The following is a 19,108-nucleotide window of genomic DNA, read 5'->3' as shown; positions in this document are numbered from 1 at the left end:
GTACACACTACATGTCTGTCTTCACCTACTCGAATTCTCACGCAATTCACCACCCGCTACCATGCACGCATTCCAACAGAATTTCAACACGCCATTTCGAAGGTTGAAAACCACCTGACTCGCTCGTCTGCTCTAATTTCTATTAGATATTAATATTTTACACACTATTGGAATACAGCGACTCTCGAATACAAATCCCATCTCAAGGACTCGGCTGCTCGAACAAGAGCAGTCGTTTTTTGTTGCCAGTTTGGCGCAAAATTCAATCGACCGTCTCCTCATCGCCTCCTCACCGAGTCCGACACCTCCAAAACTACAACTCACTGAACACGCAACCCATCCCAGCTGAACAGGGCAACACCGCGGGGAGACACGAAACCCAATCGACTCATGTGCGACTCGGATCATGACGAGGCCGTGTACGAGCTCGCGCTCCGAATGCAGCGCGCTGGCGAGTGGGCCCGCCTGCTGGACGGACCAGCGTTCCAAGCGTTGGTGTTTGCGCTCCAGTCCCAGGCGCACTGGCAGGCGTTGCTGGCGATGCCCGTGCTGCTGCAGCCCCAGCTTCGCGCCGTCTTGACGCGACCAGTCGACGTGCGACCCAAACCCGACTCTGCTGCCCTCGAGGTCGAAATGCCAGTTTCACGAGGACCGAGTATCATGCTCGACTCACTGTCTGGACTGTCCCGCGAGGAGCTGTTTGCGCTGGTTTGGACTGGATCGCTCACCGACGAATTCGTCGCTGCTTACGCAGTCACTGCCGAGGTCATGCCCATGGCCGATCTGACCGTGCTCGAGTCCATCCTTCACGCATTGATTGCGCTTTCTCTGGACCCAGTCATTTTTGCCCTGCGGATTCGCTCCATCCTGTATCAGCATCGGATTGACGATGCGATTCCTCGCCGACGCCACGACGACGACCACGAGCGAGCAGCACGAGCATCCGAAGTACTGCGCCAAGCTGCGCAACAACAGCAGAACACTACCAAGCGAGGCAGAGCTACAGTACCGACACAGTTCGATACCGCCGTGAGCGACGGTGAGTTTGTCCAGCGGCTGTCCGCGTTCGATGCGCAGACGGCTGGGCGCTACCAAGCGCTGGTTGAACTGCAGGACGTGTTCATCCTTCTCGATGATCTTGGCGAGGACGCTGAACTCGAAATGGACGAGTTACGCCGAAGACCAGTCCGGCAGCATGAAATCGACGCTGGTACTCTCCCGAACGTCACGTCCTACTTTGACGGCACGAGTCAGACTGGTCCAGCCCACGGCACCACCACCAACAACAACAGCAATACCATCATCGACGGCAATGACAGCGACACGGAAGTCAAACGACTACAGACAGCGCGGGATGAAAGCGACTATTTGGAAATGTTCAACACCCAATGCGAGCACATTGTGCTGACTTTGCGCAACAATCGAGACCACGCCTATCCGTTTCTAACACGCGTCTCGAAACGCGATGCACCCGGCTACTACGACGAGATTGTTCATCCGATGGATTTTTCGCTCATTCAGCGCAAGCTTTCAAGCCAGCAGTATCTCGAGCGGGCCCCTTTCGAGGCTGACATTCGCCTGATCTATGCCAATTGCCGGGCGTACAACACAGAGGACGACAATGTCTTTTGTGCTCATGCGGACGCCTTGGAGGCAATCACAGATCGATTGTTTGCCGATTGGGTCACCGTGCCAGTGCCCGTTTCCATTCGGCGCAAGAGTCTAGCCTTGCAAGCCAAAGAAGCCCAACTGCGCCACAAAGTTCTAGCAGCATTTCAAGCCGCACAATCGAGCCGCTCGGAAGATGCTTCGGACGTTGAAGTCAACGCCAACCAAACAGGTGCCGATCCAGCAGTCTGCATACCTGCCCCGCCACTTCCACCTCCGCCCCCACAGCCGCTCCCATCCGTGCTGCAGACACTGCGACAAGAGCTGACCATTCGAGCGCGCGATACTGCTCAACCAGACACGTTCCATGCTCACCGGCGGTTCTTGCGGAATTCTCTGCTGCGCACACGAGCCCTGCGCTGGCTGGCACGGAGCGACAGTGCGAACGGCGCGGCGTCCAGCAGTACACCTGATCCAAGGCTCGCTGCCGACAGAGAGCCTTTCGCCATCCGTCCAACCGCCCTGAGCTATTATCCCACGCCGCTCGTCGGGTACATTTCGCCAGTAGCGAACGAGTACGGCGTTGCTGCTGGCTCCCTGTTTCGAGCAGGGAGCGCCGAACAAGACGCGCAGCCAAGGTTCAGTGACCAGGCTGTCATCTTGCCAGCCATTCCAGTATCGACGCACGAAACGCTGGATTTGACCGTACTGCCTCAAGCTGCAGCGAAAGTGGCCTGTCCGATTCTTGGCTCGCTTGACACTATTGTACCAAACGTGCTGAGCGCTTCCGATGATGATCCTGGTCTTGGTGAGGGCCCACACGTCGCCGCCGCTCCAAGGCAGACAGAGCTCGTGTTTGATGCCGAGCAACTCGAGTGCGTTGGAAAGCGGATCTTCCCGGACGCGTACTCGGAGCAGCTTGCCCTTCCTTGGTTGTACCACCCTGCGCTTGCCACACCAACGCAGCCACTTTCATCATCGTATTCATACCAGCTGAGCAGGTATGAGTTTGTTCGTGGTTGTCTTTGGGCAAATGGTGGTTTTGTCCGTAAAAATTGAACGTTGTTCTACCATCACACTCAAACTTACACACACGCACTCAAACTCTCTCTCTCTCTCTCTCTCTCACAGCGACATATGGACGCGGTCACCCGTATGGGCGAACGCTGTTGCACTGCAATCCATCAAACAACGGGTGAATCCAGATGTGGTAAGACCTTGGTCCAACTTGTACAGTGTACTCAATTGGCAGAGTTTCAAAACTCAAGTGTCTCATTATCATTCTCTTGGTATTAGGCCACTTGGAACTTCACACTGCCCAAGCAGTCGGTGGCTGTGGATCGTTTGGACGCGTCGCTGATTTCCAACCTGCTCGACCGATCGGTAGCGGTACTTTTGGCGCATACAGGGCTGGATGGTACGCAGCTAGTATTGTGCACTTGCGTGTTTGATTCGCGAGGCCGCAGAGACGCTGACTTGCATTGTATTGTTTGTAGGGTGTGATGCGTCCGCTTTCCAATTGATTGGCGAAATGACCGGACGGTTTCTCGAAAACCTTGCCAATAAAATGAACATCCTTCGTGTTACGCACCGCGATTCAAGCAACGTTGAGGTAAGGGGTGTGTGCGCGTTGGATTCTGAAGCGACCAACAAGTTGATCAATCTCAGGGATGTTTTGTTGGTTGTTGTTCTGGCTTGGCAGGATTTACTGGTGCCCTGCTTGGAAGCTGTCGAATGCTCTCCAGCTGCACTGTTGCGGCATGGCCACGTAGTCGTACAAGGCACCTCAAACAAGATTCGAGCAATGACGAGGGCACTTGACACTGTTTCGGTACGGATTGCAGCACTTCTGCCAACCACACAGCATGCATGATACATCTGCTGACTTTTAAGCATGTCTGACAGGGCACCAACACTCTTGAACCCGGGGCAAGCGTGTCTGCAATGGCAAGCGAAGAGGGTTGAACTGAAAAGCAGGCAGTGCGCGACGACGACCAGCCATTGCCAAACAAGCACATCGCGGCTCAGATGCACGGCAAATAGCACCCAAGCCGCATCGCGCTTTTTTGTACTGCACAAGCGTCTGCAAGCTGCTGAGGCGCCCATGTTGAAGCTCTCAATCGCGAGAGAGCGGCTCAGCGAACTTTCATGGTCTGTTTCTCAGGCGGATTCTTTCAGTCTTCGGCCAGCCATGTTGCACGTCATCGATGATGCAATACAGAGCATACTGCATGTCTGCCGAAGATTGCTTGCATTGAAACGTTGCTTGCACACAGAATCACATCAACTGCAGAAACCTTCTTGCAATAAAGCAACAAACTTCCATTGTTCTCGCTACTCTTGCTGATCAGCATTTTTCACTCTGTTATGATTATTATTATAATTATTATTACTACTATTATTGTTATTGTTCCTTTACTTTGTATCAGCACTTGTTTGGCTCACTTCTTCATCATCAGCCAAACACAAGCAAAATGGTCAAGGAGAACGAGCGGTACCTGCCCAAGGCCGTTCGCTCGATGCGCGACATTCTCCGCGCGATGGGTGCCGAGCAGTACGACGAGCGCGTCATCCAACAGCTACTCGAGTTCATGCATCGTAAGCAGCAGCAGCAGCAGCAGCAGCAGCAGCAGCAGCAGCAGCAGCGAGACGGAGCAAAGCCAAAGCGGAGATCGCTGGGTTTTGCATCGAAAGCCCCAGTAGTGCTCTTGGATGGTGGTTGGGGTCTTTGGGGGCGGTCTGTCGTCCATGTACTCATTGCATTGCATTGCTTGGTACTGCTGTTAGGATATGTGGCCTCAGTCAATGACGAGGCAAAGCGCTACGCAGCGCACGCAAGTCGGGATCGGATTAACGTAGACGACGTTCGGTTGGCTGCGTCGACCGTTGTGAGCACTGGGTTTGTCACTCCGCCACCACGCGAGGTAAATCAAACAAAAAACGAACAAGCAAAGCAAGCAAAACGACATCACAAGACTACTTGAAAGATCCGTTGCGTTTGCACCAAAGTGTAGGATCGGTTTCGAACCACTCGAATCTCACTCCAAATCTCCCGTCGTTCTGTTTGTTTGTTTGTTTGTGATTGGCAGTTCTTAGCAGAGCTCGCTGCACAGCGCAACCAGTTTCAACTTCCGACAATCAGAGACCACGTACACGGACTCCGATTACCACCAGAAAAGTACACGCTTTCAAACGTCAATTACCAGGTCGACCCCACACTCGCCGCACCGCTACCAAGCGCAGAACTGCAAGCCCCACTACCACCAATTCTCGGCGTTGTCGGTGTCGGCGTTCCTATGCCAGCAATTCGAGTAGCAATGCCAGGCGTTATGATGCCAGGTGCGCCTCTCGCAGACGCAATGGACACGGAGCCAGCAGGCTCTCAATCCACAGCGCAGTTGGAGGACAGCCTCTCTCGAAAGCGGAAAGCGGAAGAAGAACCCGAGGAGTTTGACGTTTAGTAGCTGCACAGAAAAAAGTTGTTTTCGAATAATACAAGTTTTGTTTTTCACTTCCGGCTCTTTGTCTCGTTTGATTCAGCTCAGATGAATATATTTTTGTGGTAGATGAATGTAAATGTACACAACGAGAATTACTGCGGCTGTTGCTCGACGGGTGTGGGTGAGTCTTCACGAGCCGGAAGGTCGTTTGCGCTGGTCTCGAGCACTGTGCCATTCTCCACCGTTGCAGGAGTCTATCATCGAGGTCAAGGAGAAGAAAAGAGTCAGTCAGTCAAGAGCACTTCTCTCCCCCCCCCCGCCTCCCAGTCTTCTCGAATCAAACAACAAGAACATGGACGCACAGTTGTTGTGGGCGCAGAGGCAGAGGCAATTTCATCACGAGTAGTTTCCACCGTGCCATCGTTCTTGGGAGAATCGACAGGCGGGGTGGGTCGTTTGACCATATAAGAGCGCTGCCAGGCTGGAAGCGAAGCCGAGGACGAGGAAGGAGTGCCAGGGGTCGGACTTGCTGCGCCAGCGGCAGCAAACCCAGTGCTGCTTCCGCTGGGCGTGCTGGGGAATTGTTTGCGGTTCAACAAGAGGCCCTTGAGTGAGGCCAATTCCGACCGCAGTTCTGCAAGTGCGGCATCTTGGGAGGCAGCGGACGAAGCGCCGAATGTCGGGCTGGCAATCATGGACTTCAGCAGAGCCACATCAGAAGACAGTGACTGCATCACGACTTCATTCTGGTCGGCTTGCATCTTGTGTGCGTCTGCGAGTTCGCGAACGGAGGAGACTGCATGCATGCGAGGGAACTCGAAAGTGAGAGATTCTGAGCAACAATCTACAATCTACAATCTTCCATGATTTTCCATTTTCAATGCTCACCCGTAGCAGCCACGCTTTGCTTGAGTTCGTTGAGACTGGAATCGAGGTGTTGTCGGAAGTTGCTGTTATTGCTATTGTTACTGTTGGCTGAATTGTCTTCATTGGTCTCAGTGGTTGTTGCCGTCGTCGCTCCGTCAGCAGCAGAGTCGGGTCGAACCAGCCATTCAGGCAGGTGCGGAGTGATGAACTGGCGTGTGAGTCGCCACACGCCGTAGCCAGCAGCACCCAACGCAGCAGACGCTACAGCATAGTCCTTCCACCCGAGCGGCGCCAGAGCAACTTCATGCGGCGGTGGTGGCGGCGGGGGCATCATCATGAACGGCTGCTGCTGCTGGTTGTAGTACTGCTGCGGCGGTCCGTACTGCCCTGCATACTGCTGAGCAGGGTACTGCTGTGGCTGCGGAGCATATCCCATTGGTGGCAGCTGTTGCTGCTGCAGGTGGCCGTGGATGGTCGCAATGGCCTGCTGTGCGTGCTGCTGCTGCTGAGCCGGCTGAATGGAACTTCCGACGGCTGCAGGCTGACTGGGGGGAGCGTCTGGTCCAACGCGCCGGAATGCCTCGTCAATCTCGGCAGCAGTGAGTCCCTTCTGCTCGAGGAAGGCCACCCGCTTGGCCTTTGGCGCCTGCTGCACCTTTGGATTGCGCAGGAACTTGGTCGCGGTGTCGAGCAGGTCCTCGCGCAATGACGTTGTACCAGCACCAGCACCAGCGCCAGCACTCGATGATGATGATGATGATGATGAGGTTGTTGTTGGTGTGGTGGTGGTGGTCGTAGTGATGGAATCGGCTGGCTGCGGCTGTTCTAATGCAAGCCCAGCGGAAGTGCTTTCAGACGCCATTCCGTGTTCGACTCACACTCACACTCAAAGTGAAGAAACAAACAAAGAATGAGAAGCAATGATCGAAAAATCGTTCATTCAGTCAAAAAAAGCAGTTTAGAGACTGTTTTTTCTGAGAAATCCAGATCAGAAAAGTTCACTCTTTTTCTTTTCTTTCTTCATTCTTTTTTTTTTTTTGTGTGTTTCGGCTGCTTTCGATTGTAAGACCAAAATGTTTCAAAATGCTTCAAAATCCTGAAATCAATGAATGCAGCGAGCTAACAAGGCGAGAGAGAGTGAGAGAGCGAGAGAGAGTGTGTGTGAGACAGACAAACAATGAGAAAATGGCTTTTTTGTTTCACTTTTAGCTTCATTCTTGGATACGGAGTTCTAACTAAACGTCGCACTTCGAGAGTATCATTTTCTTGTCTCTGCCTTTTATTTTTCTGTCTTGGCGCGCTGCTTTCTTTTCCCGGTTTTTTTCCTCGTTTTTCTTTTCGTTTTTTCCGCGTTTCGCTGTTCGACCATCGCGAACAAACCAAAACCAAAGCAAACGAATGAACAAACAATCAAACATCATCATCAACAACAACAACAACATCATCATCGTCAAAAGCGACAGTGACGACCGACGAGCAACGACGAGAGAGACGCATGTCCAGCCACTCAACTTCAACTCTCTCTCCCTCTCCCTCTCTCCCTCTCTCTCTCTCTCTCTCGCTCATCGTCACACTCGCTTCCTCAATTGCATTGTCGTACCTCCCCCCCCCACCAAAGAAGCGTGGTCCGACTCGACGCCCCCCGTTGCTTCACTTTGGCTGTCCTCGCTCACATTCTCTCTCTTGTCTCTCTGCCTACGGCCAGTCTTCAAAGCTCAAACAGACTTTCAAGAAACACCAAACCCCAACAGGCTTGTTGCTGCTTCTGTTTCAAAAAAATCACAAAACCAACGGAAATGGCGAGCACGAACGGCGGCGCAAAGCACGCGAATGGACACGCTGCTGCAACGCCAGTGCGCGGCTCGGCGTCGTCGCTGCAACGCGCAGAGTCGCTCGATACGCCCGTCTCGCGTAGGCTGCGCGAGGAGGTGCAGTCGCAGAGCGCACCGTCTCCTCTGCGCAAGTTCCGCGTCGGCAAGCTGCAGATTTCAGCCCTGTTTGACCGCCTCAGAACGCTGCTCTCGGACTGCAGCGCGTTTCTCGCTGCCACCCACATTGAGGCGGACGATTTCATGAAGGAACAGAAGGAAATTGGCGTCTTCTCGTCGCAAGTGAGCAGCATCTCCAAGCTGTTCGAGCGCGATCACATGAAGGTGGTCTTTGTCGGCCAGACGTCCAACGGCAAGAGCACCGTCGTCAATGCCATGTTGTACAACCGCATTCTCCCGTCGGGCATCGGCCACACCACCAATTGCTTTGTCAGCGTGTCGGGCAGCGACGCTAACACGCCCTACATTATCGACTCGCTCTCGTCCGAGCAGCAGCCGATTTCCAACGTTCTACAGCTTGCCAACGCTCTCCATCCTGAAGGCTCCCTCAACCAGAGCGGTCTAATTCGCGTCTTTTGGCCCACCACCAAGTGCCGTCTTCTTGGAGACGATGTCGATCTGATTGACAGTCCCGGCCTCGATCTGTCCAACGACATCAACCAATGGATTGACGACTACTGCATGGACGCCGATGTGTTTGTTCTCGTGGCGAATGCCGAGGCCACGTTGAAAGTGGCGGTATGTATTTTTCATGTGGATGTGTTTTCTGTCTTTCCCCCCCTTTTTTCCTTTCTCCTTTTTTTTTTTTTTAAAAACAAATATCTTTCTTGGCATTCACCTTGTTTTTCTTCCGTTTCGCCTTCTTTTGTCTTTTGACATGCACTTATTGGTCGATACATAGGAGCGCGCCTTCTTCTTCAAGGTCAACGAAAAGCTCTCCAAGCCCAACGTGTTCATTCTGAACAACCGCTGGGATGCGAGTGATAACGAGATTGACGACTCGCCCGAGCGGGTTCGCGAGCAGCACCTCGAGTATGCGTCCAAGTTCTTGGCAGACGAGCTCAAGGTGGTGTCGCGTTCCAAGATTCTAGACCGCGTCTTCTTTGTGTCTGCCCGGGAGACCCTCCTTTACCGCACCACCGAGAACTGGACCCGGTTCAAAGAGTCGCAGGCTGTGCGCGATCGCTACGACGAGTTTAGGCGCTTCGAGCAGGCCTTTGAGCGCACCATCTGCAAGTCGGCCATGAAGACCAAGTTTGAGCATCGCATCGTGCGCGGCCTTGACATTGCGTACTCGCTGGCCGAAATTGCTGGCAAAGCCGAGACCTTGTCCAAGGAACAAATCTCGGGCCGCATCAAGGAAATCAACGAACGCAAGGAGAACGCCGCGCGCATCCGACAGCTGGGCGAGCGCAGCCTCAAGTGCTGCTCCGCCCTGGTTGATCGTCTTGCGGCTACATCCCGTGCCTCGGTGGCCCGCGCCATGAACGAGGAGATTGACCACGTTTTGCCTCACATTGTCGCCGAGTTTAGCTATTCGCAATTCCGCCCACAGCATCTCCTTCAGTACAAGCGAATGCTGAACGACCACATTGAGGGCCATCTTGGCAGCGACTTGAACAAAAAGTGCGCCGCCCGTCTCATCATGGCGTTTGATGAAACCAAGTCCGAGATGCAGCGCATTGTGGCCAACGTCCTCGTCGTTCCCGACGCAAGTTCAAGCAGCATGCTTGCCAATGGTGCGTCAGCTTTGCTCGAGACGTTGAACAACGGCACCACGACCTCGGCTGCCGAGGACGCCGAACTCGAGTCGCTCGCTGTTCCTGCCGACGTGGTCATTCCGGCCATTCTGAAAGCCATCCAGACGCAGTCCATCTCCACCAACGGTTCGCTCATCGAGTTCAACCTGGATTGCAAGGGGCTCTCTGATAACTTTGAGGAGGACATTGCCTTCCGGTTTTCGTTGGGCTGGCACACTGTTGGACCCAAGCTGCTCGGTCCCCGCCTCTATCCTGCATTCTCTGTGGTCATCTCTGCTGTTGCGAGCAAGTTTTCGATTGCCTCCGGCTTTGCCAACGCTCGCCAGCAAAACATGCGCAGCGCTGCTGCCCTTGCGTCAGGTTCCCCCACCCCTGCGGCGGGCACCATCGCGCGGACTGCCTCGTATGTGAGCGTCCATACCGCCCAGTTCAACGGCGACGCAGCAGCGGGCTCCGCGTCCGAGCTGGCGTTGGCAGCATCGGCATCGCAGGATGCCGTCGCCTCCTCAAGCGTCACCGCTGAGGCGGCGCTCACGCTTGCTGATCGCGTGGGCCTGGTTTTGTCCACCCCGTCCTCGTACGCGGTGGTGACCATCCTTGCGACACTGGTAACCCGCCCGGGAGTCTGGAAGCTGGCGGCCTTGTCGGGCGCAGCTTTCGGCAGCCTTTATCTGTACGAGTATGCCCTGTACACGAATGGCGCGAAAGAACGCCGCTTCAAGGAGCAGTTTACTCGTCACGCTGCCTCCGAGCTGCGCCGTTCTGTTCGCCAGACCAGCCACACCGTCAGCATCTCCCTCCAAAGCCGCCTGTCCTTTTACGTCGACGAGCTGCGCAACGCTGTGCGTCAGACCGAAGCAACCTTGACGGCCGAGATTGCGCGAGCTGAGCGCGAAGTGGCCATGATGCAGGATGCCATTTCGAAAGCGGGTCTTCTCCACCACGAGGCTCTTTCCATTCGCAAAGGCCTGGCGGATGCACAAGAGACCTTCATCGATGCCGAGCAGTCTTCGAGCAGCGGACACGAGGAAGCGTAAATCGTCAGCCTGGTTTTTTTCCCGTTGAATTTACCCCCAGTCGCTGCCTTGTCGTTTGAAACTTTTGGAATATTTTGATTTGGTGGCCAACAAGCATTTTTTCAAATCGCTTTTACCTCTTGTTTGTTTTTCTCTTTCTTTTTGAACGGCTGACGGGCCTTGTTTTCGATTGTATTATTGTTTTTGATTGTATTATTGTGGTGTATTGCGTGTTTTTTGTTTTTTAACAACAAATACAAAACGAAAAAGAAGCGGTCCCTAGTCTCCTTCCTTCGTCATTGTACTGACTGGCAGGCACTCGTCAACTTGCCTCGTCGATCCATGAGGCATCGTCATCCTCGTGGTCAAGCGTGGGGTCGTAGTCGTCAGCGCGAGCGGGATGGTTGTCGAGCCGAAGGCGATCCCACTTGTCCAGCGTGTTATTGTACCAGGCTACTCGTTCTGCATTGCCAAGATGCTCGTATACATGGATGAGACCCATGTAGTCGAACTCCAAGCCGCTGGTCAGATACCAAAAAGTCAAACGTCAAATTGAGATGAGAGAACAGCAATGGTCGCGACAGAAGGAAGCAACAACAAATGGTAGCCCAATGTACCTGTAGCTTTCACCGTAAAGATGGATGCCAATTGAGATGGATCGCAAATACAGCTCCTCTGCCGCCTCATACAGGCCGACATCGTAGTTGTAGAGAGACGCCAGATGCCCCACGGACAGTGCGACTTCAAAGTCGTTCACACCCATCACACGCTCTTTGATGGCAATCGCTTGCAGGTGCATAATCTCCGAATCGGCGGGTTGCTTCAAAGTCTGGAACAGGCGCCCGAGATTTCCGTAATACTTGGCCGTGATGAGGCTCTCCTCGCCAAAAACTTCGAGGCAAGAGCCGAGACCAGCAGTCTGCAGCTGCTTGGACTCGTCCAACAAGAGCTGACGTCGGCCAGGTTCGAATTCATCAGACACATCAATGCCCATCTCCTCCTTGATCAAGCCGAGCACTCGCTGAGCAAAGGCTTGCAGAACGTGGTCAGTGGGCAGCATCTGAGTCAAAGAACAAACACAAAGGGCACCCCCACCCCACATACAAAGTCAGTCAGCGGGAGTTTTCGCAACGCGACCAAAGGCAGGCCAGCAATACCACAGACAAGTGAAACACGTACAAGTTTGCGAATGGCCAGTGACCGTGACACGTGCTGTTCAGCAGACGCAAAGGCGCCATTTGTGTAGTTTTGCACGTACAGGCTGTATCCAAGTTCCAGGTCAGCAGCGGCAACGTGCAAACTTTGATCGCCGTACACTCGTCGCTGCAATGACAAGCAGTGACGGAGCACTGCCACAGCCTGGCCCACCTCATCAATGTTGAGAAGCAGATAGCCAAAGTCCGCAAAGACAGTGGCAGCAATGGGATGGGATGGAGCAAAGTGCGCATCGGCAATCTTGAGAGCCTTCTCAATGTACGTGCGCGCAAGACCAAAGTGGCGCTTGGCAACGTGGATGCGCGAGGCGTACCGGAAAATTTCAATCAGCTCGACTGGCGAGAGCTGCAGCTGGGGCATTTCATTCTCGGTCGGCGCAATCAGCATGCCTGATGAAATCACCGAGTGAATAATTTCGGCAGCAACTTGAGCGATGGGTTTCTGTGAACTCCTAAGGCGAGGTGGCATCACATTTGCCGAGCCATCAGGCCTCTTTATCAGCGGGATGGCTTCCAAGAACACTGTCTGTTCGACAGCAGGCTCTTCTTCATCTTGCAGGATCTCAAACGATCGATCTCCAGTAATGGCCTGCACTTCTCGCAATGCGCGAAGACACAAGGGGAATGAATCACGATAGCCTGTTGGTTGATCAAAAAAAGAAAAAAAAAGAAAAAAAAAAAAAGAAAAAAAAAAAAGAAAAAAAAAAGAAAAAAAAAAAAAGAAAAAAAAAAAAAGAAAAAAAGAAAAAAAAAAAGATGTCAGACGCCAAAGATCGATGCAAAAGGGGAAAAAACGATACGAAATCACAGCCACAAAGAGTCTTATTCCACCCCGCTCCAAGGTGACTTACGGCTGAGCGCAAAATAGAGCGTGGCCAAGCGACTTGTCAACAAGGCTGTGCAGATGAAGATGCCCTCTTGATGCGCAGCGTGTGCTGTTTCTGCGGCGCTTTGGAACGCTTCAGCACTCTCGCGGAACTGGCAGTGCAGCTCGTACGAGCGGCCCAGCCGCATTTCAAGCTCGTATCGAGAGCGATAGCGCATGTGGAAGAGCTGCTGAGTGGAGCATCCAAACCGTCCGGGGTGCTCTGGGTCTGTGCATCGCTTGGAGATCAGCTCCAGCAAACGGAGCGCTTGGTTCAAGACCAACACGGCTTCAGGGCTCCACAGCAAGTCTTCAAACACGGCAGCAATGTCTCGCACAACATTGAGCGCCTGGTTGGCTTCTTCTAAGCTCGCGAAGGAGGTTGAGCCCGACTCCACAGAACCCACATAGTTGGAGACACATCGTGCCACAGCCCCACCAATCTCTTCGGCCAGGGTGAAATGGATGTAACCTGGCGGCGCCCTCTCGCTGACACACGGTGCGAACGGAAGTCGCGGCAAGCCCGCGGGCATCTCAGGCAGCGACTCTACACGAGCCGTGTACCGAAGACGAGATGTGTTTGCATCGCGTAAATGCTGCAAGCATTTGGCTAAAACGCGTCGATGCGCCTTCACTTGCGTCACATTGGCGAGGAAGCTCCAGTTGGTGCAAAGCGAGAACAAGTACACTGCAAGATGGCAGTGTTCGAACGAGTCTTGGTGCATCTGGGAGTTCAGGGCTCATAGAGTCAGAGCGGGACAGAAACCAAGACCAGAAACTCGGAAACCAAAAAAACAGCCAAAACGATAACAACGGTATTCGCCTCCCACACCCCCCCTACTTGACTCTTTGCGTCAGAGACGATGCAACTCTTTTTCTTGCAGCTTTACCTGGGCCAGCAGACCGACTGCTCGCAACGACGGAAGCCACTGCAGCTCGTCATAGTAGCGTGGGACAGCTAAAGCAACGGCGCTGGTAGCGAGCTGGACGAGCGACGGCACGCCCGAAGCCTGGGCCCGGCGTCGCCTCGGCGCGACCGCAGCAAAGGGTGGCAGGCGCGGGTCGCGGGCAGGAGCGGCAGCGGCAGCATTCACGGTTGCCGTTGTCGTCCTCGGCAGCGGCAGGCTGGCTTCAAGGCGCCGGAGCATCTCTCGATCCGCGTCCGAGATGGGGCCAATGAAGCGCCGGATGGCTTCAGGCAGGTCATTCCTGTCTCCCGTCAGCACAAACGTCGGCCTCTCGTTCGGCGGCAGGGTCGACAGCGCAGCGTGGAGCCGTCGGGCAAGCTCGGCACCATCATCATCATCATCATCATCCTCCGCGTCGTCATCACCGCGCTCAGCAGCGCCGCGCTCAATGCCCTCCTCCTGCTCGCCGTCCCGGCCAGCATCATTCGCCTGTTGCTCGCCATCCGCCCGGTCGTCGCCCTCGTCGTCTGCTGCGTCATTGGGGTCGTCAATGTGGAATGGAAAGGGCTCTTCGCGGGGCACCTCGTTCAAGTGCCACATTCCCATCCGGTTTGGCTGCTGCGCAAGGGCGACGCGCGACTGCTTCTCGGCTTCCAGCACGCGCTGCAGCACAGAGGTAATGGTGTCGTCGGGTTGCGCGGTGACCAGCGTGGTCGGTTCCCGCCGCGTTGTTGCCATCTGGAAAGAAGCAGAAATGAATGAAAATCACAATAGAAAAACGAAACACGGACAAGAAGACTAACTGCGCTCCATTTGGTAAATGTCAAGTATTGATGCGGCAATGGATGATGAAATGCAAATGTACAACAATCATGGACGAAGGAGGGATGAGACGGTCGAGCGCACTCTCGCTCCGTTCCGATCCAAATAAACAATCACCCCCTTTCAAAAAGCAGACACGTCGTGGATTATTGTTGGACCAGTCAAAACTGCGAGCAGGATCAAAGCCAAATAAAATTCATTTGGATAAAAGGACTACAAGCACGACAAGACGCGGGACAAGACTTGTGTTGTTTTTAAGCCTTGGGGGCAGCCTTGACCATGCGCTTGACGATCTTCTGCTCCTCGAGGAGGAAAGCACGGAGGATGCTAAACGAGCAAACACGCAGAGACAGAGATCAAAAATGAGACTGGGCATGCTTAACACGAGCAGCGAGCTAAAGAAACGAGGACGACAAGCAAAAGAAAAAAAAAAACCCAACATACCGGTCGCGGACGCAGGTGCCGCAGCGGGAGCCGCCATAAGCACGGTTGACGGACTTCTTGGTCTTGGAGACACCAGCCCACTCCTTAGGGCGGAGGGCGGGCAGACCGATCAGGGTCTGGGAGCAGTCACCGCACTTGGGGACGGTGCCGGCCTTCTTTTGGTAAATGTACCGGAGGACGCCACCAGGGGTCTTGACCACGCGAACGAGGTTCGACGAGGTCTTGTAAGAGTGGCGGCGGCGATAGGTCAGTCGCTGAGCCATTGCTGCTGCAGGGAAGAAGAAGAGGCAAAAAAAAAAAAAGTGAGAAAAACAAGTCTCTTGTGATTCAGTGTGTTGGAGTGGAAGAGACCAGCTCCACTCAACATGGAAGGTATGTGACGTTGGCATCATCTCCAGTGCATTGAGTAGGGCCTGGGAGGCGAGACAGAAGAGGGGGGAAAATGGTCGACCGAGCTGTCAATGGCTCTGCACCTCATCCTCAACCCCAGACACCAAAGAGGTGTTTTTTTCGAGTCCTTGGTCCTTTCACAATCCAAACGGAAAGCGAGCAGATGAGGGCGAGGATGCTGCTCGCCGGGCCGAAAGGGGGGCTGGAGCCAAATGGGTTTTGCATTGGCTCCAAACACTTCGACTCGCCCCGTTTGCACCGCTCACTGCCGCGCCCAAACGGCCTCCATTCCGTCTCCTCACGACGAAATCCGATAAAGTGGACAGTTCTCTATCGGATTGGCAGGGCTACGAGCGCGAGAGGCGAGCGGATGGCGATCTAAGCGGGGGCCGAAAGGGGCGCGACAGGAGTTGGCAAAAAGCTTTGCTTTCGTTCAATGCTCTGCCCAACCAACTCCCCAGCCCAGCACACATTTCCAACCCCTGCCGTAGCCCCACCAGGCGATGCTGCACGACGGTTGACGACTATGGCGGCCGAGCGAAGGCCGTACGACGCCTGGGGCGTTCAGGAGAAAACGGCACCGAATGGCCGAGCTTTGGATCAATGGCGACTTACTATTGAGAAAGAAGAGAGAGCGATCAACCAAATAGGTCGTGCAATAGTTGAATAAAATTTGACACAGCCCGGTGCAGGATGTTCATACAGCACACTTTGCATGGACGAGACAAAATTGAGTACAAGGCAGAGCTGTCGTGTCGTGGGGCTGTGGTCGAGGGGACCAAAGAGTCGCAAAGGTCAAATTTGCAATTCTTGCACCAACCACCAATTCTGAATGCCCCGCCTCTTCAGCCTTTTGCCAGACAAGGCGAATAACATGGTAGAACAAGGGTGAATCCAATGAATGGATACCCCCAACGACGGGCAGAGATCTACAGCGAATGAACCCAATTTTTCAGCGCGTTCAGCTGACCAGCGTTTGTGCTGGGACTCACCCTGAGCAGTGCTTGCTCAAAGTCTCCGCGACCAATCTGCAGCGACATGGCACTTATAAGCGCCGACGAGGTCGAAAACCGATGAATGGCAGCAACACCTGCTTCGCGGACAAGATTCGCCAAATCGGCTCCAGTAAAACCTTCCGTCACTTGCTGCAACCAGTTGAGGTCCACGGATGCGTCTGCCAAAGGTGCTCTGTCCAAGCCTGGGAACAAGCGGACGCGCAAAATGCTCTCGCGTTCTGGGGCGGTCGGCGGAGGGACAAACAGATGCGATTCGAGCCGGTTGGAACGCAGCAAGCTCTTGTCGAGCACGTGCGGGCGATTGGTAGCTGCAAGGATGATGATGCCGTCAATCTTAGAGGCTGCGTCAATGGATGCGAGCAGCTGGGCGAGCAGCTTCGCACTGGTCGAATGGCCAGCGGTCGCCGACGACAAGTCGGACGGATTGACCACCATTTCCGACGACACGACAGGCAATGCACTTGTCAGGGACAAGGCAGGCCGGTCAAAGGAGGGTGTGGGTGCGATAGCAGCCGAAACACGAGCGAGTGGCTTGATCGTGTTGGCCGGTGAGAGGGTAGAAGTGCCCTCGCGCGGTTGGCGAGGAGCAAAGTTGAAGCGCATACCCGGTTTCGCAGCCTCGAGACTCGACGCCGCAGTGGAATTGGAATTGGGGATGGTGGCAGTTCGCGGTGGGAATTGAAACCCATGCTGAGGCGCTGCTGCGTTGGCGTCCTGCGTGGCTTGCGCATCCAGCACCGTGCCAAACAAGGCATCAATCTCGTCGATAAATACAACGCAGGGAGCAAGCCGCACGGCCCGAGCAAATACGCGACGCAGCGTTCGCTCCGATTCACCAACGTGCCCTTTCACCAAATCAGGCACCGACACGGACAGAAAGTTGGCGTGCGATTCGGTCGCCACGGCGCGGGCGAGCAAGGTCTTGCCAGTCCCAGGCGGCCCGAACAGCAGCACTCCTCGCACCGGGGAGATCCCGAGCCGCGCATAATGCCGTGCGTGCTTGTACACACCTTCCACCGCTTCTTTGAGGCGCGCCTTGACCAAGTCCAGGCCACCAATGTCGTCCCATCGCACTGCTGTGCTCACAGCATCCGAGTGTGCAGTCCGCGAGGCTAACGCAGTGAGTCGATTGCGCGCTGCGGTCACATGCGGGGCGAACGCTGCTTTAGAGAGGGTTTGGGAGACGGATGGCGAGGATTCGTCAGGGCAGCAGGCGGCATGGCAAATAGCCTCCAGTTCCACTTGAGCAAATAGATGCATGAGATCGCCTCCGGAAAATCCTTGACAGGCATCGACGAGGTATGACACGAGGTCGTGCTCTTGAGTGGCGGGGACGACCGCCGGTGGTGGCGATGGCCATGGTAGGCGCGACACGAGGTTGTGATACAAGTGAGAAGTCAGTTGCAACCGAAAGCCTGCTGCCGGGAGCGGAATGGAAACTTCTGCATCACAGCGGCTGCGGATGAGCGGGTGGATGGAAGTAGCGCCACGAGACGTGACCAAGACTATTGCCACGCCAAAGTCATCAGTCATCCCCTGTGGTGAGGTGTGACTCGCTGCTGCTGCAGCAGCAGCAGCAGCATCAAACAAGCTCATTGCGCAGTAGACAAGGCGCATGTCGCGATCGGCATTGGACAGATCGCTCGCGCTATCGTCCGCGTCCGCATCGTTCTCGTCCTGTATTCCGTCACGATGACCACCGAGACTGTCACTTGTGCTGGAGCCAGCAGGCTCTTGCGGAAACATGACATCGGCGTCCTCTATGGCAAGCACGCAGGGCCGCAGCTTCTGGGCGAGGACCATCCAGCGCTCGAAGCCACGTTCGACCGCACCGGGGTGCGAAATGAACAAATCGGATGCTCGGACTTTGAGAAAGCTTGCACCAGCAGAAGCTGCCGCGTTTTGGAGGTACACTGACTTGCCCGTTCCATGAGGTCCGTGGAGCAGGGCAACGTTTGGCGCCTTTGTGCCATGTTCCAGGCACTGCGATCGGGCAAACAAAGCCAGCAAGAGGAACTGATCCAGCTGATGGAAGTTGCTATGAAATGGCACATTCGTTGCGCTTGCTGCTGAATCCACCACTGCTGCATCATCATCTGGCACAACGGTGCTCAGTACTACGGAAGTCTTGTCAGTGAGCATTCCCTCTGCGACGTGAGCACCACAAGTCCACGGATTCAGGGCCTCCAACTTGCGAGGACCACTGCCCATCTGAGAGAGCGCTTGCGCACGCAACTGCGTAGCATCAGGATTGCTCTTCAGAGTCGCTGCAGGGACGAGATTGGCACACACGAGCTGGGCGTCTGCGACACGGACCATTGACGACGCGACCCGCACGCCGGCCCCTGCAACAGCAGACTGGTGTTGATGATGATGATTGCCATGGGCGTGGCTTGCGGCTGGCGGTAGTTGCGGCGAGGTCAGCGGCACGAGCACGAGCTGCTTGGCAGTCAGTGCGACACGAGGCTTTGACTCGTCGTCGTCGTCCTCAGCCTGGTCTGCCTCGATACCGTCATCACCGCTCTCAGCAGCATCATCGGCATCGGCATCGGCATGATCATCGGTGTCGGACTCGTAGTCCGAGTCGTTCTCAGTCGCTCTGCCATCCTCCTTCTTGCTGGATCCCGACTGAGACTGCTGCTGCTGTTGCGAGGCCTGCAGCAGGATTGCTCGGATGGCTGCTGGAGATGGGATTGCAGCAACAAAGTCCAGGTCGCGTGTTGACAGCGCGCCGCTCGCCGGCAGACCGCCAATGCAGAGGCGCACACGGCTCAGCGACATCAGCGAATTGAGTGACGCGACAGACAGACGACGAAAGACTGATCAAAGTCGAGAACAGTGCTCAGATTCTTAGCAGAGTGACTGATATTGCCTAAAACAAATGTAAATGCGTCCGATGCCGAATAAAGCGACGGAAAGGCTCAGATCT

The 19,108-nt window shown here is 54.8% G+C and overlaps 7 protein-coding genes across 7 annotated transcripts; 3 read left to right on the top strand and 4 right to left on the bottom strand.

Moving 5' to 3' along the window:
- The first annotated feature begins 242 nt into the window (after nt 1-242).
- CAOG_00953 (hypothetical protein) lies at nt 243-3,959 on the top strand. Its single transcript, XM_004365767.2, has 6 exons — nt 243-2,609; nt 2,740-2,818; nt 2,905-3,025; nt 3,105-3,220; nt 3,311-3,439; nt 3,514-3,959. Exons 1-6 carry the CDS (start codon nt 391-393, stop codon nt 3,571-3,573), a joined length of 2,724 nt encoding a protein of 907 aa, XP_004365824.1. The 5' UTR covers nt 243-390; the 3' UTR covers nt 3,574-3,959.
- Nucleotides 3,960-4,061: 102 nt separating this feature from the next.
- On the top strand, nt 4,062-5,121 carry CAOG_00952 (hypothetical protein). Its single transcript, XM_004365766.2, has 3 exons — nt 4,062-4,206; nt 4,396-4,532; nt 4,698-5,121. The coding sequence occupies exons 1-3, from the start codon at nt 4,083-4,085 to the stop codon at nt 5,067-5,069; spliced, it is 633 nt and encodes a 210-aa protein (XP_004365823.1). The 5' UTR covers nt 4,062-4,082; the 3' UTR covers nt 5,070-5,121.
- Nucleotides 5,090-6,870, bottom strand: CAOG_00951 (hypothetical protein). The gene is made up of 3 exons (XM_004365765.2): nt 5,937-6,870; nt 5,411-5,844; nt 5,090-5,302 (listed from the first exon to the last, which is right to left on the bottom strand). The coding sequence occupies exons 1-3, from the start codon at nt 6,775-6,777 to the stop codon at nt 5,201-5,203; spliced, it is 1,377 nt and encodes a 458-aa protein (XP_004365822.1). The 5' UTR covers nt 6,778-6,870; the 3' UTR covers nt 5,090-5,200.
- A 63-nt stretch (nt 6,871-6,933) lies between these two features.
- Nucleotides 6,934-10,800, top strand: CAOG_00950 (transmembrane GTPase Marf). The gene is made up of 3 exons (XM_004365764.2): nt 6,934-6,977; nt 7,621-8,482; nt 8,646-10,800. Exons 2-3 carry the CDS (start codon nt 7,712-7,714, stop codon nt 10,539-10,541), a joined length of 2,667 nt encoding a protein of 888 aa, XP_004365821.1. The 5' UTR covers nt 6,934-6,977; nt 7,621-7,711; the 3' UTR covers nt 10,542-10,800.
- CAOG_00949 (hypothetical protein) lies at nt 10,720-14,296 on the bottom strand. The gene is made up of 5 exons (XM_004365763.2): nt 13,490-14,296; nt 12,586-13,324; nt 11,700-12,373; nt 11,138-11,580; nt 10,720-11,041 (listed from the first exon to the last, which is right to left on the bottom strand). Exons 1-5 carry the CDS (start codon nt 14,243-14,245, stop codon nt 10,843-10,845), a joined length of 2,811 nt encoding a protein of 936 aa, XP_004365820.2. The 5' UTR covers nt 14,246-14,296; the 3' UTR covers nt 10,720-10,842.
- Nucleotides 14,297-14,503: 207 nt separating this feature from the next.
- On the bottom strand, nt 14,504-15,794 carry CAOG_08456 (50S ribosomal protein L34e). Its single transcript, XM_011271726.1, has 3 exons — nt 15,779-15,794; nt 14,774-15,041; nt 14,504-14,656 (listed from the first exon to the last, which is right to left on the bottom strand). Exons 2-3 carry the CDS (start codon nt 15,034-15,036, stop codon nt 14,584-14,586), a joined length of 336 nt encoding a protein of 111 aa, XP_011270028.1. The 5' UTR covers nt 15,037-15,041; nt 15,779-15,794; the 3' UTR covers nt 14,504-14,583.
- On the bottom strand, nt 15,757-19,025 carry CAOG_08455 (hypothetical protein). Its single transcript, XM_011271725.1, has one exon. The coding sequence runs from the start codon at nt 18,958-18,960 to the stop codon at nt 16,093-16,095; it is 2,868 nt and encodes a 955-aa protein (XP_011270027.1). The 5' UTR covers nt 18,961-19,025; the 3' UTR covers nt 15,757-16,092.
- Nucleotides 19,026-19,108: the final 83 nt, after the last annotated feature.

This window comes from Capsaspora owczarzaki (assembly GCF_000151315.2).
Source record: "Capsaspora owczarzaki ATCC 30864 unplaced genomic scaffold supercont2.1, whole genome shotgun sequence".
NCBI classification, from domain to species: Eukaryota; class Filasterea; order Ministeriida; family Capsasporidae; genus Capsaspora; species Capsaspora owczarzaki.
Note: the sequence above shows the minus strand (reverse complement) of the source record. Positions and strands in the feature narration are given on the sequence as shown.

Coding starts and splice junctions, on each gene's coding strand:
- CAOG_00953 (XM_004365767.2), top strand. CDS start 391: ATGTGCGACTCGGATCATGACGAGGCCGTGTACGAGCTCGCGCTCCGA. Junction 2,819..2,904: donor AACGGGTGAATCCAGATGTG/GTAAGACCTTGG, acceptor TCTTGGTATTAG/GCCACTTGGAACTTCACACT. Junction 3,221..3,310: donor GCGATTCAAGCAACGTTGAG/GTAAGGGGTGTG, acceptor CTGGCTTGGCAG/GATTTACTGGTGCCCTGCTT.
- CAOG_00952 (XM_004365766.2), top strand. CDS start 4,083: ATGGTCAAGGAGAACGAGCGGTACCTGCCCAAGGCCGTTCGCTCGATG. Junction 4,207..4,395: donor GCTACTCGAGTTCATGCATC/GTAAGCAGCAGC, acceptor TACTGCTGTTAG/GATATGTGGCCTCAGTCAAT. Junction 4,533..4,697: donor TCACTCCGCCACCACGCGAG/GTAAATCAAACA, acceptor TGTGATTGGCAG/TTCTTAGCAGAGCTCGCTGC.
- CAOG_00951 (XM_004365765.2), bottom strand. CDS start 6,777: ATGGCGTCTGAAAGCACTTCCGCTGGGCTTGCATTAGAACAGCCGCAG. Junction 5,845..5,936: donor GCAAAGCGTGGCTGCTACGG/GTGAGCATTGAA, acceptor GCATGCATGCAG/TCTCCTCCGTTCGCGAACTC. Junction 5,303..5,410: donor CCTCTGCGCCCACAACAACT/GTGCGTCCATGT, acceptor CCTCGATGATAG/ACTCCTGCAACGGTGGAGAA.
- CAOG_00950 (XM_004365764.2), top strand. CDS start 7,712: ATGGCGAGCACGAACGGCGGCGCAAAGCACGCGAATGGACACGCTGCT. Junction 8,483..8,645: donor AGGCCACGTTGAAAGTGGCG/GTATGTATTTTT, acceptor GTCGATACATAG/GAGCGCGCCTTCTTCTTCAA.
- CAOG_00949 (XM_004365763.2), bottom strand. CDS start 14,245: ATGGCAACAACGCGGCGGGAACCGACCACGCTGGTCACCGCGCAACCC. Junction 13,325..13,489: donor CAGTCGGTCTGCTGGCCCAG/GTAAAGCTGCAA, acceptor CTGAACTCCCAG/ATGCACCAAGACTCGTTCGA. Junction 12,374..12,585: donor GCTCTATTTTGCGCTCAGCC/GTAAGTCACCTT, acceptor ATCAACCAACAG/GCTATCGTGATTCATTCCCC.
- CAOG_08456 (XM_011271726.1), bottom strand. CDS start 15,036: ATGGCTCAGCGACTGACCTATCGCCGCCGCCACTCTTACAAGACCTCG. Junction 14,657..14,773: donor GGCACCTGCGTCCGCGACCG/GTATGTTGGGTT, acceptor TTGCTCGTTTAG/CATCCTCCGTGCTTTCCTCC.
- CAOG_08455 (XM_011271725.1), bottom strand. CDS start 18,960: ATGTCGCTGAGCCGTGTGCGCCTCTGCATTGGCGGTCTGCCGGCGAGC.